Source organism: Odocoileus virginianus, chromosome 6 (genome assembly GCF_023699985.2).
Source record: "Odocoileus virginianus isolate 20LAN1187 ecotype Illinois chromosome 6, Ovbor_1.2, whole genome shotgun sequence".
NCBI lineage: Eukaryota > Metazoa > Chordata > Mammalia > Artiodactyla > Cervidae > Odocoileus > Odocoileus virginianus.
The window spans coordinates 63051067-63070421 of NC_069679.1; the positions used below are offsets into that span (position 1 = coordinate 63051067).

A 19355-nucleotide genomic window follows, 5' to 3' on the forward strand; every position below is an offset into this window, starting at 1 on the left:
AAAATATGCTCAGCAGTAAAGAATATTTGTTACTCTGATAATCTGGGACATAGCTTTGGGAGAGTATCACTTGAGTCTAAATGCATAAGTTTAGTTTCATAAGTTTTTAAGATCAAATGATAGCTCTGATTACATATTTTTTCTGATTTTTTTGTTTGTTTTTAATCACAAAGGAGTCTCTTTATTAAGAATCTAAAAGGGACTTTGGGAATTTTTCTTGGGAAAAGAATCCCCTAAATCCAGACACCTTTCAATTCGAGCTACTGTTGCCCTCCCTTTTTTAATCTGAGCCGTCTCTATATCTTGTGTAGGTAATCACTCAGTTAAAAGGAAAAGAAAGTTCTAAGGGAGCTTGCAATTGGATTTACTTGGAGGGCATGAGGACTAAAGCGTTGGTTTTTATTAATTCTTGGCACTTTGATCATAAATCTAGTTGGAGACCAGTCATTAAATAAGACATGAGAATTTAAAGGCTTTTCTAGCCCCATTTCCTAATTATGCCCAAAGCATTTAAAATATTGGCTTACTATAAATCCATATTGGAGGCAGGTTATGATATACGAGCTATGTTCTGAGACTCAAGGTAAAGAAAATTTAATTTGTAGTGGGTGAACCAGAGAAATTATGTCAGGGAAGGCACAAATACTGTTTTGCATTTTTAGCATAAGTATGCTGCCTCAGCCTTGTGCCTGAGCTGGGCATAGGGAGATATATAGCCTCCTGCAAAGGTGGGGTCAAAATTAAACAGTCCTGGATTCAGGGGGTGTAGCTGCTCACGCTGCCCGCGCAGGTGTGTCCGCAAGCCTGGAGCCCTCCAGCTCTGTCTGCAGCTCACACCAGCTTCAGATGGTCTCACACTCCGTGGTAGCAGTGGAGCAGGCCCCGCAGTCGCAGCGGACTGCCACAGGGTAGGTGTAGAAGGGGTCGACTCCAGGGGCACAGTTGGGCAGCTTGACCGTCACCTGTTTGGTCTCATTGTAGGTACAGACTCGATGATGGGCTTCGATGTAGGGGGGTTCCAAAATGGGCTTCTGTCCCCACAGGTAGAAAACAGAAAACCCGTTAGAACATACCATCCTGTTTCATTTTCTTGGTACCACTTTTCACTATAAGAGATTAGCTTGTTATTCATTTCTTTACTTGTTAATTTCTTTACTTGTTTCCCTTCCAGTAGAAAGCAAATTCAACAACCACCTGTTGAATCAATACAAGGAAACAGCAAGGCAGATTCCTTAGTGCCCTATGTGCTGGTTCTGCTCATCAAAGGATTCACTTCCTTCCTTCACCTTCTAGAAATCATGACTTCAAAGATAATTTTGATAAACAGAGCATACAGATCAAGAAACCAGAACATCTCAAACCCTGCAGTCAGACCCGCTAAGCTTGAATCCCTGATCTGCCACTTGTTGGAGAGCTTGGAAAATCAGTTTCCTCATCTGTAAAACAAAATACCTACCTCCCAGCATTGTTGTGGAGATAACGTAAGATGGTAGATGACTAGCACCAAGTAAGCGTTCAGTAAGTCTAGTCTATTGTTCTTATCAGAGCAATTACAAGAGTAAGACAGTAATATAAAAATAATAACTAGCAAGCTTTCAGAGGACAGCACCTTCATTTGTCCCAGGCAAATGAAATATGTTTAATGGAGGTCCAGGATGCAGATCTTACATGCATGTCATGGGAATATGGCTTTGCCTTCAATGAGGACCATTGTAGAAGAGTTAAACTCAATATCAACTTCTTCCTACTATTTCTCAGATAATGTTTTATCCTTTCTCAGTTTGCTTCATGTCCTCTTATTTTCAGTAATCTGGAATCCCGGGCAGCATTGCCAAATAAAATACAGGATACCCAGTAAAATCTGAATTTCAAATAAACTACAACTTTTAGTATAAGTATGTCCCAAATATTGCATGGGATAGACTTATACCAAAATGGGGGGAAAAAAAAAGGTTGTTTATGTGACATTCAAATGTAACTGGCATCCTGGCTTGATTGGTTTGGTTATTTGCTAATTCTAGCTACCCTAAACCTAGGCCAGGAACAAAGGCTATTTTCAGCAATAGTTCCACCTTCAAAGTAAATCCAGCCACTGTGTCATCATGCATATCCTTATTTTCACACATGCTCCCCAGTTAAGTTACCAAAAATAAGTGCTTTATCAATCAGAAACTTTCAGATTATGGGGAAAATAAACCTCATTCTTTTATTTACTTTCTAGACATAGCCTCCATTTTCATACCACAATAAAGGCATAAATAAAAGCTGGCTGACATTAAAGAGACTCTTGCTCTTTAATAGTCTCAGTGCTTCCATTTCTCCAGTGACAGCACAGTCCCTGACCTCCTGTGGGTGACTGCTACCCAGTTAAAGCCATTCATTGATTTATAAGAGGAAAAGAAGATGGGTTGAATTAAAGGGAAATTGTAGTTTGAGATTTTAGCCCAGAAAGAGCTCCAAATAGCCCCGACACAGCTTCGAGCAGGGGAAGGCACTGCCAGGCCATGCCCTGAACACAAGAAAAATTTCTCACACAAGTTTGATGTCATGTGACAGTCACAGTATCTGCAACAACTGAATTTTCATTTGCTGTTGTGTCTCTAGCCCCCAAATGATGGGGAAATGAAGCTAGCTTGGTGGCGTTGTTATTTAAGTTACAGGTTTCATTACCATAATCCAATTCCAATCATAGGGCCATAATTTTATCCAAGTGATGACAGGTTGCTCTCTGAGTCCCTGAATAGAAGGATATTTTTCCTAATGGCTGTGTCCTTTCATAGTGCTCATGGGCTTCTAGTTTAGTGTTCGTCACTCTGTTGTGTCCAATTCTTTGTGACCCCATGGACTGCTCTGTCCATGGAATTCTCCAGGCAAGAATACTGGAGTGGGGTAGCCATTCCCTTCTCCAGGGGATCTTCCCAACCCAGGGATTGAACCCAGGTCTCCTGCATTACAGGTAGATTCTTCCACCTGAGCCACCAGGCTTCTAAATGGGCTCAATTTGATGAGAAGATGTATAACTCCAGAAAGGGATTCATCCCTTTTAATTCAACATTTATTGAATGCCTTGCTTATACATGTCTTTTGACAAAAGCCGTGAAAGGCACAAGAATGAACCTCTCCACTCAAAAAACTTAAAACCTAATGTGTGGTGGAGAAGGAAGTAAGACAAAAATGGTAGATGATGGTCATGGCCTGACCAGAGAGTCAGAAAAGGCTTAGAGGAGTTGGTTCTGGAGACAGGCACCAAGGGATAAATGTGAGCAGGAATATGAGGAAACGACCAAAAGTAAGATTTCATGAGGAATATTTAATAAAACCTTTAAAATCCAGTCTCTTAGGGAGAATTAATAATACGTACAGTGCCTGGGAAAATTGGCAGATGCCATATTGCTGAGGACCTTAAAAGTTAGTTACTGAATTTGCAGCAGTGGGTGGTGATTAAAGGTTTTTGGAGCCAGGGTGACAAAATCAGAGCTAGTACTTCATTAGGAATCAATTCAGGCCCTAGTGGGCAGAGGCAGCAGTCACTATATGTTGTGACCCTACAGGGTGCTGAAAGGCGCTCTGTCTCCTCACCTCTCAAACATCTCCTCTCAGCCTAATGGCAGTCTAACTTTGATTGAGATTTTTATCCCATTTTAAATATACTGTCTCTAACAAAGCTGGATATAACCGTGTACGAAGGGCTTTAATAGGTCTGCCAGTGATGGTCCCTGAGAGACCCAGGGATTTCTCTAGCGGACAGGAGAGCAGGGCTGAGGGTAAGGCGCTGAGGGAGGGGCTGAGGACACGCGCTCACCTGATGTTCAGCTCAGGGCCCTCCTTGGTAACTGGCTGGCTTATTTACAGGGGGAGGAACACAGGGAAGGGTTTGCGTTATCAGCTTGAACCAAGAATTTATCCCAAACTTTCCACTGACTCCCTGCCTGACTCTGCAGTCAGCTACCAATTGAATTCTTGCATGTCATCTGTAAAATGGGCAGAGAAACAGCACATCTTGGCCTCCCAGGGATGATCCCCAAATAGACAGACACCATGTCGATCAAATTATGAATTTTACCAATGCTTCATTAGAAGGACAACATCATGTTTCTTTCAGATTATTTTTGGAGGATTCCAAGTAGTTGTTTTTTGTTTGCTTGTTTAACCCATAACAAAGTATAGCTACCCCAGCTCTATCTCATTTCATTAAGAACTTTAATCCTTTGGCTTCCCCAGTGGTGCAGTGGTTAAGAATCTGCCCTGCAATGCATGGGACACAGGTTTCATTTCAGGTCTGGAAAGATCCCCCGTGCTTCAGGGAAACTCAACCCGAGTGCCACAACGACTGAGCATGCACCGTAGGGCCCCTACTCCTCAGCAAGAGAAGCCCCCGCACCGCAGCTAGAGTGGCCCCCTCTCTCCACAACTAGGGAAAGCCCGCACACAGCGATGAGTACTGAGCACAGCCAAAAATAAGTGAGTACTTTAGAATCAGTCCAAGTGACACAAAGGCATTGGCACCAGGGCCTGTTTGGGGACTCACCTCCCAGGTTTCACAGCGGCCCCAGCAGGCATCCGTGGTGATCCGAAGGCCCCTGCAGCCCGGCTTCTTGGCCAGGAAAGTAAACTCCCTCACTGCACAGCCCACAAATGTGCGCAGGTCCCCGCTGGAGGTGCTGATGACACAACCACAGCCAGCCAGGAGCAGGAGGGCCGTGGGGCCAAGGATAAGGCACACCAGCCTCATGCTGTTCCTCCAAGAGGGAAAGGAGGGAGAATTTATGATTAGATCTAGCTACCTCCATCGATGCAATGGACATGAAAGAGGGCAAACTTCAGGAGATGGTGAGGGACAGGGAGGCCTGGTGTGCTGCAGTCCATGGGGTCGCGAATAGTCAGACATGACCAGGCAACTGAACAATAACACAACCTCCATTGATAATGGGTCAGTCACTATCAAAGGGACATTGCCCTTGGAATTTCAGGTCACTAGACACTCAACCCTCCAAGCGTATCCTGAGGCTTTTCCTATGGTATCCCAACTGCTGGATTTGTGCATTAAAGAAGTTTGTTCCAATAATCTCTTCAGAATGAATACAGAATATGAATAACACCAAAAGTAATGCATATCATAACGTAATACATGAACACACACAAATTATTTTTATTCAGATCCATTTGGTATAATGCTACATGCTTCACTCGAAATTATATTTCCAATGTCATGGATGAGAAATGGAGAGGGGTAGATAAATAATAATTGCATGCCCCATATGTATTGTTACTAACCCAACCCAGCACAAAACCATAAAGCTTGAATATGCAGAACAGTCCTCACATCTGACTTGGTGGTCATTGATAAAAATGTGGCCTAGTTGCTACAAATTCCCTTTGATCTAAGCCTCCACTGTAATAGGCATCTTGTTGTGACTAAATTTAAATCTAAATGATGGAAAGCATCAGGGTATTTAAAACACAACCCCACTCAAATACCAATCGACTGTCTATCCTCTCTGTTGTTGTTGTTCAGTGGCTCAATCATGTAACCCCATTGACTGCAGTATGCCGGGCTTCCCTGTCCTTAACTATCCATCTGAGCTTGCTCAAGCTCATGTCCACTGAGTTGATGATGCCATCCAACCATCTCATCCTCTGTTGCCCCTTTCTCCTCCTGCCCTCAACCTTTCCCAGCATCAGGGTCTTTCCTGGGTCTTGATCATTTCCTGTGCTTTTTCAGGAGCCAGAATCACTTCTTTCATGGTTGGCCCACCAGACAGACATACCTGAATGCTGAAATGAGGGTGGACTCTACACTTACAGAACACCCCCAATTCATTATGATTTAGACTGCAGAGTTATTTATTCCCAAACTTATCTCCCAGTTCCTATCTCTGACCAGTCACCTTAGCAAGGCTCTCTGGACTTACCCTCAGGCAGAATGAAGTTCCTGTATGGAGAAGCACTTACCTGATCTTACTGGAGCTGACTCGCCTCTAAAGCTGAAACTTGTACTCAAGATTTTGGAACGTCACAGTAAGTGGTACAAGCTTGCTCTGGGTAAATGCCTCTACCCTCTGTGACTGGGCTGCTTGATTGCTCAAATATATAGGAAAGGTCTTGTCAATCAAAATGAAAAGGAAGGCAGAGCCTTACAGGAACCACTCAACACATCAAAGCCTTGGAAAATAAAGCCGTTCTCTATTTTCCAAAAGTGATTAACTTAAAGGGTGTTGTTTTGTTTCTTAACATCGCCTACTGAAAAAGAAAGTTACCTTGGTGGGTGACATAATCCTGGGGAAACAGTCAAAGGTAGTTCACCTGGCTCTGGAAGACCAAGTGCACTGGGGCAAGATGGATTAGATTTTCCTTTGCAGTAACCACAACTTTCCTTGTCAACAGGAGGCAGCCACCAGCTGCTCACAGCACTCTTTCCTTTAACTCACAACACATTTCAATGCATTGAAAGATAACAAAACAATAATTCTTCCTGGGAAGAGCATGGGATCACTAACTGAAAGGATGGAAATAATGGTAAGAAACATTTGAATGTCTTAAAATGCATTAAGTACTAGAGCATATTAATAACACCTTAAAATGAATCACACAGGAAACAAATATTAAGGTATTCAACATTATTATCTTCCAGCATGGGACTTAAAATGACTTTTTATTTATCCCATGTAGTTTTCAGCATCTTTCACATTTTCTACTTGGGCAGGCTTCTCTCATAGAAAGTTGGTTAATATTGATACTTGAAAAATTAAAATAACCCAATAATTATCCATTCGTGCTGCATGTAAGAATATTCAATGCTGTTGTAATAGAACTGCTTCATTCAATTTCTGGTTCTTAGAGTTTAAACTAAGAATGACATACTATTCTTTATGAGTATGAGACACAGTTTATATTCCAGTCTGCAATTGTAGCATATAAATGGATTAAAAATCTCATTGTTCATGGCATTATTGTGGGTGCGCTAAAAAAATTAATGAAGCAGACATCTTTCTAGCCTTTGGGAGTTTACATATCATAGATAATAATGACATAGTTCAAGACATTTAAGATAAACGTTAAATAAATATGATTCCAAATAAAGTTCAAATATTTCTATTTCCTACAAAGAAAGGTGTTCTTTAAATAGACTTGCTACTCATTAAGGGTTTGATTTTTTTTTTCAAAATATATAATGACTCTTAGTGAATCCATCACTATATCATCAATATACCTATCTCCCAGAGTCAGATTATCATATATATTTTATAGAAATAGAACTAGACTTGGAATAAAAGACTTTCTTCAGCCCTTCAGACTGTGAGTAGCATAACCAGACCTGGGGTACTATAGGGACAAACTGCTTACCTGACGTGATTGTCCTAACTTGCTGAACCAATCGGTGGTGAGCTGCCATCCTGACCTGAGACTGTTCAACCCTTTTGGAGGAGACCTGAAACATACATATCTGTGTCTGCAATGTCACAAGATAAAGACAGACAACAAAGAGAGGCCAAGAGGTGCCTTTCTTCTCCAGCTGGCCTGTGGCATTCTGCCTGCTCCCCATCAGCACTGACCTCATGAGAATGGCCACTATAGTCACTGCGCACCTGCCAGGTACCAGACTCCATGGTACCTCATGTGCCCTTGCATATGTTACCTCTAAATCTTATATCAGTTATGTAAGTCAAACTATACTGTCTTCTTTTTCCATTGGGAGAAATGGAGGCTCAGTGATTTTGTAATCTCTTGGTCTCCAAAGCCTTTGGAAACACTGATATGGCAAGTCAATCGAAGGTACCACCTGGAACACTCTGTTAAGAAAGGCCCCAGGCTTCCCTGGCAGTCCAGTGGATAAGAATTTGCCTTGCAATGCAAGGGACACCAGTTTGATCCTTGCCCTGGGAGGATCCCACATGCCACTGAACAACTAAACCCACGTGCCTCAGCTACTGAGCCCGCACTCTAGAGCCCATGAGCTGCAACTTCGGAGCCCACGTGCTGCAGTTACTGAAGCCTGCTGCGCTCCACAACGAGAAGCCACAGCAATGGGAAGCCTACCCACTGCAACTAGAGAAGGCCTACATGCAGCAACGAAGACCCACTACAACCAAAAAATAAACTAAATAAATAGATAAATAAGAAAAGAAAGGCCTCTGAATCCATTCCTAGTGCAGAAAGCTGGGGGCCACCAACTTCATCATGAGTGTAGGAAACGGGGGTGGTATATGGCTGCCACTTTTTTGCAATCCATGCACTGTGCCATGCCACCTGCCTCTCTGGAGGCAGTGAGAGGTTGCTGTGTGATTTCAAGGGTTACTTAAGGCCCTGATACCCACAAAACATCTCAGAATCTGTATCTGCAGGCTTCCCTTCCATTTTCATTGACGTTCCCACCATTAAAGTCATTCTCTTGATACAGCAAAGATGTGGGCAATGTCTCCAACCACCAAGAGAATCTTCTCTCATCTTGTCACATTATCGTCACATGGATTCATTGTTACCTTGGAGGATGAGTCACAAGATACAGGTTTCCTCGGGGTAAGGAGAGGGGAGCAGGGGTCCCTCTCTTGAGGTCTAGGGCAGCACAACAGAGGAGGGAGGAACGGAGTGTCAGCACCTTAAAGGGTTGAGGCCTGGTCCAGAGTGGGCATCTGTGAAGGAGATGCAAACACTGCAAGAGCCTGGTAACTCTCTCCCCTGGTTCGGCCACGCTGATTCTCAGTGGCACAACTTCTTTTGTGACTGCCTTGGGCAAGTCACTTCTCTCAGCCTCAGTTTCCTCATCTGTAACATGAATGGGTCAGACCTTATGACTCATGAGGTGCTTTCCAGCACCAGAACTTAAAGATTTGCAAATTATTTATGAATATAACAAGCTGAGGGCAAGTCAGGTAGAGAATCTGAAGGTTCATATTATAATAAAGTCATCTAGATTTGTGTTCGTCTGACTCATACTTGCCAGCTTGTGATCTTGGGAAAGTCTCATAGCCCACTGAATCTGTTTTCCACAAAACTGAAAATGCCTTTTTCAAAGGGTTTATATAAGCATTCTACAAAATGATGTCTAGAAATTGTTTATTTCAGTGCTTGATACCTCAGAACCAGGCAATAAATGTTTTACTCTTTTTTCCCATTGTCATTGTGTGTACCCCTAAGAAAAAAGAAGCCGCCAATAAAAAATTATGTCTGTTCATTATTAGGCATACCCTGATTTCAAAGGTATTAAATGTGGAAAAAATACAAGTCTGAAAATAGAGGAAACCAAGTCTTTGGTGGCTAGAAGACCTTTTCAGCATCCTGAAACCAGGAGACATAGGTGGGTACCAACTGTGCTTTCCCACAGCCTATAGTGTTGTGATCTGACATTGAAGTTAATACTTTGTAAGTAGAAAAAGAACTTCCCAGTTGGCACTACTGGTAAAGTATTCGCCTGCCAATGCAGGAGATGCAAGAGATGTGGGTTTGATCCCTGGGTCGGGAAGATCCCGTGGAGTAGGAAATGGCATCCCACTCCAGTATTCTTGCCAGGAAGATTCCATGGGCAGAGGAGACTGATGGGCTATAGTCCATGGGGTCGCAAAGAATTGGACACGACTGAGTGACTGAGCAAGCAGGAAAAAAGTCTGACATACTAGATTTAATTTATAAGATTGAAATCTCATACTTCATGTGTACCACAGTAACAAGTTTTAATGTATTAAGAAATCTTCATGAATACTCTGAAACAATGTCAGTTCTGACCAAGAATAGGGCCAAAGTAACTAAGCCAGCCGGTGCAAACGGCATACCCACAGGTAACTCAGTGAGAGCCCACAGGAACGCAGCTGTCTGCTGCGTTGATTACAATGATCTGTTAAGGGTTGAGAAAAGACTTGCAGGCTCTCATGTTTCTCCTCATCGTCCTCTCAGAATACACAATGCTCTGTCCAAGGGCCAAAGTAATTAGCATGATACCTCCTGAGGATGGGTAAAGAAGCCACAAATGAAGCTATGTGTTTCAAGGAAGTGATAGAATTCACAATTTTCTGTAAACAGATGCAAGCAAGGTCAGCCTTGGACTTTTCAAAGTTTGATGTTGCTTTTAATATCCCTTATTTAGATGGAGAAGAAGATCTTGGATTACAAATGTAGATGAATGGCAAAGTCTTGAAGAAATGAATCTTATTGAAAAGTCATTTCTTCCTTTCAAAGCACTGGGTATTTGTGGGACTCTTCATTTTATTGATTTAGAGAGATAACATTTGCCCTAGATGATGGTGCAGTTGCCATGGTAACTATTTTTTTTAACGAGACTAAAAATAATGAAGCCTGTGTGTGATTTACTAGGACAAGTCAAGCCTTTCTCCACAACTGTCTGAAAGAAGTATCTGTCAGTTGTCACAGATTTATTTCAGATTAAGGGGCACACGGTTTAGGCGCTGAAGCGGAATGTTTTTATTTCTGCCTGACTCTTCCACTTTTGAATGTCATGGCTTTGCAGGGCATGGCAGACACATGCCTAATAGAGAGGAACAGAGAGGAGCTTAATGAGTCACAAAGAAGCATTCTTTATTTCAAGTGTATCCTTTATTCTCATTGGAATGAGTCCACAAAGCGGCTGGGTCCCCAAATCCTTCATTTGTGATTCCCTAGGCAATCGCACAGGACCAAGGTTGTTGTTAGTTAAGTTTCGAAGCAACAGCACCTCATTTGTTAGCTATTTGGCTTTGTTCCAGAAAACGGTTCCTAGGATCACAGCCCCAGAGTACGGGCATATGTCTGTGTGCGCCCATGCTCCTGCTGGTGTGATGGAGCAGGGTGACGGGAGAGTGAAGATGTGGAGAGCTGTTCCACTCTCCAGAGTTCTCGTTACATAACTTTACACATATTTATTAAGCAACTACTATGTGCCAGGCACTGTCCAGGACTGGAGTCACTGGGTTCATTTAAAAACCAAAAGATGGTGTTGGGAAAGTGGAATAGCTAACAACTGAGAGTAATAATAGATTTCCTTCCTCTTTCCCTTTCTTTATTTTATCCCTTCTTTTTCCGTCCTTCCATATTTTATTGACTGTTACCATGTGTCAGACACATGCTAAGTATATGTAATGCAAATATGAACAGAGCTAAGAACCTGCCCCAAAGAGTCAAAATCTAGCAAGGGCGATAAATAAACCAACAGATATATGATCTAGAAGTTGTACTCTAGGGCATTTACCCCAGAGTCATGGAAATCTATATTCACAAAAAAACTTTTCATACATGTTCATGGCAGCTTAATCCATAATAGCCCCAAACTGGAAACAGCTCAGGTGTCCTTCACTAGGTAAATGGTTAAACGAATTGTGGTCTATCCATGTCATGGAATCTTATACCTCAATTAAAGGGAACAAACGCACAACTCATGAATCTCTGGAGAATCATGCTGAGTGAAAAAAGCCAATCCTAAAGAGATATTTATCATATGGTTCCATTTATATACCATTCCTGAAATGATAAGATTCTAGAGACAGAGAACAGACTGGATTGCCAGTGGTCAAGGCTTCCCTGGTGGCTAAGATGGTAAAAATCTGCCAGCAATGTGGGAGACTGAGGTTCAATTCCTGGGTTGGGAAAATCCCCTGCAGAAGAGAATGAAAACCCTCTCTAGTACTCTTGCCTGGAAAATCCCATGGACAGAGGAGTCTGGCAGGCTACAGTCTATGGGGTTGCAAAGAGTCAGACATTACTGAGCAACTGACACTTTCACTCTTCACTAAGGAGACTCATAGATAGGAAGGAGGTGGATGTGATTATGAAGGGCAAATGTAGGATTTTTGTGATGGTGGAAATGTTCTTCTCTTCACTGTGGTGGTAAATAAATGAACAAAACATGTAATAAAACTGCACAGAACTAAATATCAAAATACCCATATACACAAATATAAGTTGAGGCATGTGCTTATTCATGTCCAACTCTTTGCAACTCCATGGACTGTATCCCACTAGGCTCCTCTGCCTGTAGAATTTTCCAGGCAATAATACTGGAGTGGGTTGTCATTTCCTACTCCAGGGGATCTTCCCAACCCAGGGATCAAACCCTTGTCTCTTGTACCTCCTGCATTGGCAGGCGGATTCTTTACCACTGCCACCATCTGGGAAATCTAAGTAAAACTGGGTAAATGTAAGCAAGATGGGTAATTATATCAATGTTAATACCCTGGCAATATACTATTATACTACAGTTTTAAGTATAAAAAATACTGAGGGAAACTGGATTAATGGGACACAGAATATCTCTGTATCATTTCTTACAATTGCATATAAATCTACAAATACATAAAAATTAAAAGTTTGATTAAAAAATAAATCAACATTTTATTTACAGGATGGGCAAATGGATGCAGGTAGTCAAAAGTTACTAACTTCCAGTTATGAGTAAATGAATCCTGTGGCTATAATGCTCATAATGATGACCTATCGTTAACAACACTATTGTATATTTGAAAGTTGGTATGAGAGTAGAACTTCGAAGTTCTAATCACAAGAAAAAAATTTTGTAACTATGTGTAATGATGGATGCTAACCTAATGTGGTAGTCATTCCACACACACATATATATCAGGCCATCATTTCATACCACTAAAACAAATACAAGGCATATGTCAATTATATGTCAATTTTTTAGTGAAAAAGTACTCTGCATTAAGAAAAAATAAAGAAGTTAATTTTAAGTATTACTGCTAGGAAATCAAAAGAACCAGAAGCTTAAAAAATAAATCAACATACCATTAAGTGGGATAAGTGCAGTTTTAAAATGGAGGAAGGATCCTATGTGACCTTAGACTTCCTACTGAGGTGACTCCAGTGAGTTGGGAGAGAATTCATTTCAGGTAGTGGAAATCACACATTGACTCCACCATTGGAGTTAACAGCAGTCTCTTTTGACATGAAACTATATAGAGAAAAACCTAGAGATTTCACACAAAAACTACTAGAACTGATAATCAAACTCAGCAAGGTAGCAGGCAGGATACAAGATGAACATACAAAAATCCATTACATTTCTTTACACTAACAATGAAATATCAAAAAGAGAATATTTTTTTTAAGTGCCTTTTAAAAACACATCAGAAAAAAAGTAAAATACTCTGGACACTGAGAACTATGTGAGATTAATAAGGGAAACTGAAGATGAGTCAAAGAAACAGAAAGCTATCCCATGCTCTTGGATTGAAAAAATTAATTTTGTTAAAGTGATCATACTACCCAAAGCAATCTAAAGATTTAATGAAATTCCTATCAAATTACTCATGGCATTCTTCACAGAACTAGAAAAAATAATTCTAATATTTTATAGAACCAAAAAGACCCAGAACTGCCAAAGCAATCCTGAGGAAAAAGAACAAAGCAGGAGACATAACTCTCCCAGGCTTCGGACAATGCTACAGTAATATCACAAAACTACAGTAATCAAAACAGCACAGTATTGGCATAAAAAATGACATATGGATCAATGGAACAGAATAGAATCCAGACATAAACACTCACATCTTCAATCAATTAATCTATGACAAAGGAAGCAAGAATATGAAGAAAGGAAGAGGAAAACGTCTCTTCAGCAAGTGATGTTGGGAAAGTTGGACAGCCACATATAAATCAATGAAGTTAGAATACTCCCTCACACCATACACAAAAATAAACTCAAAATGGCTTAAAGATTATATATAAGACATAACACCATAAAACTCCTAGAAGAGAATATAGGCAAAACATTCTCTAACATAAATTGTATCAATGTTTTCTTAGGTCAGCTTCCCAAGGCAATAGAAATAAAAGCAAAAATAAACAAATGGGACCTATTCAAACTTATAAGCTTTTCCACAGTAAAAGAAACTATACACAAAATGAAAAAACCTAAAGAATGGGAGAAAATATTTGCAAACAATGTGACCAACAATTTCAAAAATAATAATTTCTAAAATATAAAAACAGTTCATACAACTCAACAACAACAACCCAATTGAAAAAATGGACAAAAGACCTAAATAGACATTTCTCCAAAGAACACACACAGATAGCCAAGGGCACATGAAAAGGTTCTCAACATCACTAATAAATAGAGAAATGCAAATCAAAATTACAATGAGATATCACCTTAGACTGATCAGAATGGCCATCATTTAAAAGTCTACAAATAACAAATACTAGAGAGGGCATAGAGAAAAGGAAACCACTACACTGTTGGTAGGAATGTAAGCTGCTATAGCCACTCTGGAGAACAATATAGAGCTTCCTCAAAAAACTAAACACAGAGTTGCCATGTGATCCAGCATCCCACTCCTGGGCAGATATTGGAACAAAACTATAATTCACAAAGATATATGGACCCTTATGTTCATAGCTGTACTATTCATAATAGCCAAGAAACAGAAACAACCAAAGTGTCCATTAACAGATAATTGAATAAGAAAATGTGGTTTGTATATACAATGGAATATTACTCGGCCATAAAAAAGAATGAAATATTGCCATTTGCTTCAGCATGGGTTCAACTAGAGATTATCATACAAAGTCAGAAAGAGAAAGACAAATACCACATATCACTTATATGTAGAACCCAAAATATGACACAAATGAAATTATCTATGAAACAGAAACAGACTCACAGATATAGAGAACAGACGTATGACTCCCAAGGCAGTTGGGGAAGAGAAGGCATGGGAATTTGGGGTCAGAAGATGCAAAATAGTAAACATAGAATTGATAAACAACAAGGTCTTACTGTATAGCACAGGGAACTATATTCAATATCCTGTGAAAAACCATAATAGGAAAGGATATTAAAAAGAATTCATGTATATGTATAACTGAATCACTTTGTTGTACATCAGAAATTAACACATTGTAAATCAACTATACTTCAATAAAAAATTTTTAAAAGAACGGACTCTTCATCTGTCTTGTTCACTACAATTTATCCAAGGCCTAAAACACTACCTGGCTCACAGCTAATTATTGAAAACTTTCATTGAATGAATCATAAAGATGTAGAAGAGGATGTGGTGAGTTCAAGAAGCTACAAGGAGTCGTCGTGGTTGAGCATAGTGCTCAGGAGGATAGACAGGAATAAGGATGGTAGCAGAAGATGGGCTACAGATCAGGTACTCTGAAAGGCTCAGTCTTTATTCCAACATAAAGGAGGCCTTTCAGAAAGAAACATTCTGTGCTTCAGAAAGATCCTGTGGGCATAGTGAGGAGATAGACTGGAAGAGAGACACCAGCTGGTGAGTGCTTTGCTATGTTAGAAGTCCTTTAGGATAAGTCCTATGTCCAAAATAGAGGTGTCCAATAGCAGTAGAACTCAAGCCACATATGCAATTTTAAATTTCTAGTAGCCATATTAAAAAAACAAAAGGAAAGGGTGAAATTAATTATAATAATTAATTCCAGCGTGTTAAGTGCTAGAAATAAAAGTGTACCCAATATTATCATATAATCAACATGTAAACACTATAAAGAGCTTCCCCGGTGGCTCAGCTGGTAAAGAATCTCCCTGCAATGTGACCTGCATTTGATCCCCGGGTTGGGACAATCCCCTGGAGAAGGGAAAGGCTACCCACTCCAGTATTCTGGCCTGAAGAATTCTATGGACTGTATAGTCGGTGGGGTCGCAGAGTCGGACACAACCGAGCAACTTTCACTTCACTTCAAACACTGTAACACATTATTCATGAAACACTCCATACTCTTTTTACATCCTTTTCTTATGCTCAGTCTTTGGAGTCTAATCTGTATTGATATGCATAATTGACAGAACAATTCAAAGTAGCCACATTTCAAGTGCTGAAGAATTACTTACACCATATTGAACAGCACAGGTCTAATGCATAGATGGTGATACCCAGTGGCAAGGAATGATTATCTGAACTCCTTCTAAACCCCTTTCATGTGGCATGACTATTAATTCTCACAACAGCAACAACAATCCTGTGAAGTATTATTATCTACCTTTATGATGAGAAGACTGAGGCCCAAAGAAGTTAAACAAATTGACCCTGGCTTTCCAGCTAGTCAGTGATGGAGCTGGGATTCAAATTCAGTTCTGACTGCCTTTTTCTATATCCGCCTGCTTTAGCCACATTTTTAGGCTGTTCAGTGAGAAACCTGGGCCTACAGTGAGGGATCATTAGATCAATTTTATGGCAACATCTGAGGCCTTGCCAGCTGAGCCCGTGCAGCTGATGCATGTGAAATTTCAAAGCTTAAAGCAGCAAGGAGTCCATTAAAGAGATGATTTTTTTTTCAGAATTTATCAAAACGCTTATTTATCTAGAACCTGATTTCTGATCTGCTGAGCCTAATTACTTGATTTGAGAGTCCCAGTCTTTAGAAATGCACTAATCTGCCTGACTGAATCACTGCTTCTTACCTTAACCTCGCTGAAGAGCTCACATCAAAATTAATTATGGGGAGAAATTTTTTCTAAGTAGAGATGGCCCTGACATTTAGTGAACAATCAAGTCCAGAGATGGGAAGCTAAAATTACCAAGGGAATAGAAGAATTTAATAATAAAAAATGGGCTTTGAAAAAACAAAATCACCAGTCTAAAAGATAAGCTGGACAGGCAAAGCCTGAGGAGAAGGAAAGCACAATATAAGATCTTGAGGCCATGGTGGCTGTGGATAGAGTGAATAGCAGTATATCAAAGGCAGACCTGAGACCCAATTCTCTCTGTAGCTGTGGGCCTGGGTCCTAGGTGCCTCTTGGAAGCAGGGACCCGCCTTTGCAAAATGCTGACCAAGGATTAGAGAAGCAGTTTGAGATTTTTAAGAGCTGAATAAAGTAAGAGTCTCGAACCCACAATTCTGAGTTAACAAGCCACGGATAGAAGGCAAACTAAGGCCCTGAATATGAAGCTGAAACAGCCTGAATATTAAGTGTATTCCCTTCTCCAGGGAATCTTCCCAACCCAGGGATCAAACTTGGGTCTCCTGCATTGCAGATGGATTCTTTACCGACTGAGCCACCAGGGGAGCTCAAATATTAAGTACATTAACATCTAATACCATTTTTTTATGTCCTTACTATCTACATGATATCTCTATTTGATGTCACATGCATGAGTGCGTGCTAAGTCACTTTAGCTGTGTCCAACTCTTTGTGACCCTATGGACCAGAGCCCTCCGGGTTCCTCTGTCCATGGGATTCTCCAGGCAAGAATACTGGAGTGGGTTGCCATGACCTCCTCCAGGGGATCTTCCCAACTCAGGGATGGAACCTGTATCTCTTATGTCTCCTGCATTGGCAGGTGGATTCTTTACCACTGGTGCCACCTGGGAAGCCCATTTGATGTCACAGAAACATCCTAACTTCATTATGTCTCAAACAAAGTTCTTTATCTTTCTCCCTAGGGTCTTTCCCACCCACTTCGTCTGGCATTTCTCATCTCTGTAAACGCAACCTTTGAGATTCATTCTAAGTACCTCCCAATCCCACCCCCTGGACCCCCATGACCCAACATGCACAATTCTATCAGTTTTATCTCCTAAATACCTTGTGACTCAGTTTCCAAATTCAAAACCCTTGAAGACCCTTCCTCCTAATGCCTCTGACTCTCTGTTCACTGTACCTGGGAAGATCTTTTCTAAATGTCAGTCTAAATATACTTGTTCATTCTGGTTTAAACTTATCATTGCTTCTCATGCCACCCAAGACAAAACACAAGCTCTTTAACAAAGCTCTCTCCTTAGCCCCTCCCCATTCTCATTCCAAGTTCGGGTCTCTCTGCATGAACCAAGGACCACCCTCTCTCCCATCTGGCCTTCACACCTGCCCATTCCTCTCCCCCACCCCTACCTTTGCTTCACCCCCTATTCATCCTTTAGGACTTGGCTTCGCTGCTAGCTTCTTTCAGGAAGCCTTCCCTGATCCTCAAAGACAGAGATGGGCACCCAAGACATGTACTTTCATCGTTCCTCATGCCTCCCCTACTGCAGCCCCTTTCATCAACAGTTCACTTGTCTCCAACCCCTGCAAGTAGCTCCCCATCACTCTCCTGTTCAATCTTCCAACCCCAGTGCCTTACGGGGTGAGCAATAAATGCTGAACTAAATGAGGAGAACTGAATGTTTGTGGAGGACACCAAATATCACTTATTCCCACTTTCCCCCAACTCAAAACTTAGTCAGCCTCCATTAAAGTTTGGCAAGTATCTCTGGAAAAGCAGTCAATCCAATAAGTTCTGCCTTTCGATTTCTAAATGAGAGCTCAGTGGGCGAGTGCAGGTGTCACCATGAAATTCCACGAGCTTCGAGCTAGTGTGGAGTGGGGTCCACATGAGGGGCTATGAACTTAGGCAGGCAACAAGAAGTTCTAGAAGGATTAGGCCCTGGGAGCAGGACCCTTCCCATTATCTTCTTCCCCATAACAGGACAGTAACCTGATGGGTTCCACCCCCCACCAGTCGGAACAGAGTCCTCCATGCGAGTGGTCAGGCAGGGCACACATATCTGCTTCTTGGAACTCCTTGGCACCATGGTCTGTTTGGCTGAGTTTTATGACTAACTTCAATTACTTGGAAAGGAAAAAACATTTTCCTTCTTTGCAGCTTGAAATATCTCATCAAAGAAATGTGGAGACTATGGAAACTAGATTTGATTGGCAGCCAGCTCTTTGCTTCGATCACTTCTGCTGTTCTGCAGCTCTCTTTGGACAAAGGAGTTTGGGCTTTTCTGACAGCCTGATGGGTAATGACATAATTTTAATAATCCTCTTCCCTCAGGGGCAAAAGTAAAGAAGGAAACTTCATAATGAAATTACTGTGCCTCAAAGATGTGGTCGCTAGGTTCATCCTTTCTGCATTGTTCATGTCCAGGGCTCTGGAAACAAGATGCGTATTTCAGGCATGCCTGACACTGCTGTTGGTGCTGTTTTCTGCACTGCCTTGAAGACCGGTGAGGCCTGCAGAAGACTGAGCCGAAAGTGTGATGCTTTAGAACTGCTATCAGAATACACTTGCTCTCGATTCATCTCTGCTCATCATGTAAAATCATGGATCTAACTCTTCAAAAATTAGAAGACCCTTGTATTTTAGACTCTAATTTCCAAGGTTAAGATCAGGGTGGGGAGAGAGACTTATCTCCCATTCTCACTTGTCTGCAGTAGGTAAGAGGGAAAAGGATGAATGGAATGCTTCAGGCCTCTGTCTCTCTACTCTACATCCCACCTGTGTTTCTTTTCTGATCAATTGACGAGATTGGGAAACAAATATGGTGACTCACCATCTTGGACATTTAGAGTTCAGGTAGATTTATCAATTGGAATGGTTTTGGCTACAAATAACAAGCCACTGAAGGTGTCATAAGCATACTTGAGCTTAAGTAACAACGTCCAGAGTCAGGGTGATCCAGCACTA

The 19355-nt window shown here is 41.2% G+C and overlaps 1 protein-coding gene across 1 annotated transcript; it reads right to left on the reverse strand.

The window, feature by feature from the left end:
* Window positions 1-842: 842 nt before the first annotated feature.
* Window positions 843-4732, reverse strand: GPHB5 (glycoprotein hormone subunit beta 5). The gene is made up of 2 exons (XM_020914300.2): window positions 4529-4732; window positions 843-1031 (listed from the first exon to the last, which is right to left on the reverse strand). The coding sequence occupies exons 1-2, from the start codon at window positions 4730-4732 to the stop codon at window positions 843-845; spliced, it is 393 nt and encodes a 130-aa protein (XP_020769959.1).
* Between the last annotated feature and the right edge of the window lie 14623 nt (window positions 4733-19355).

Bases quoted from the DNA above. Each gene is read 5' to 3' on its own strand.
- GPHB5 (XM_020914300.2), bottom strand. From the start codon at position 4,732: ATGAGGCTGGTGTGCCTTATCCTTGGCCCCACGGCCCTCCTGCTCCTG. The intron at 1,032-4,528 runs GTGAGTCCCCAA...CTGTGGGGACAG, and splicing joins GCCGCTGTGAAACCTGGGAG to AAGCCCATTTTGGAACCCCC.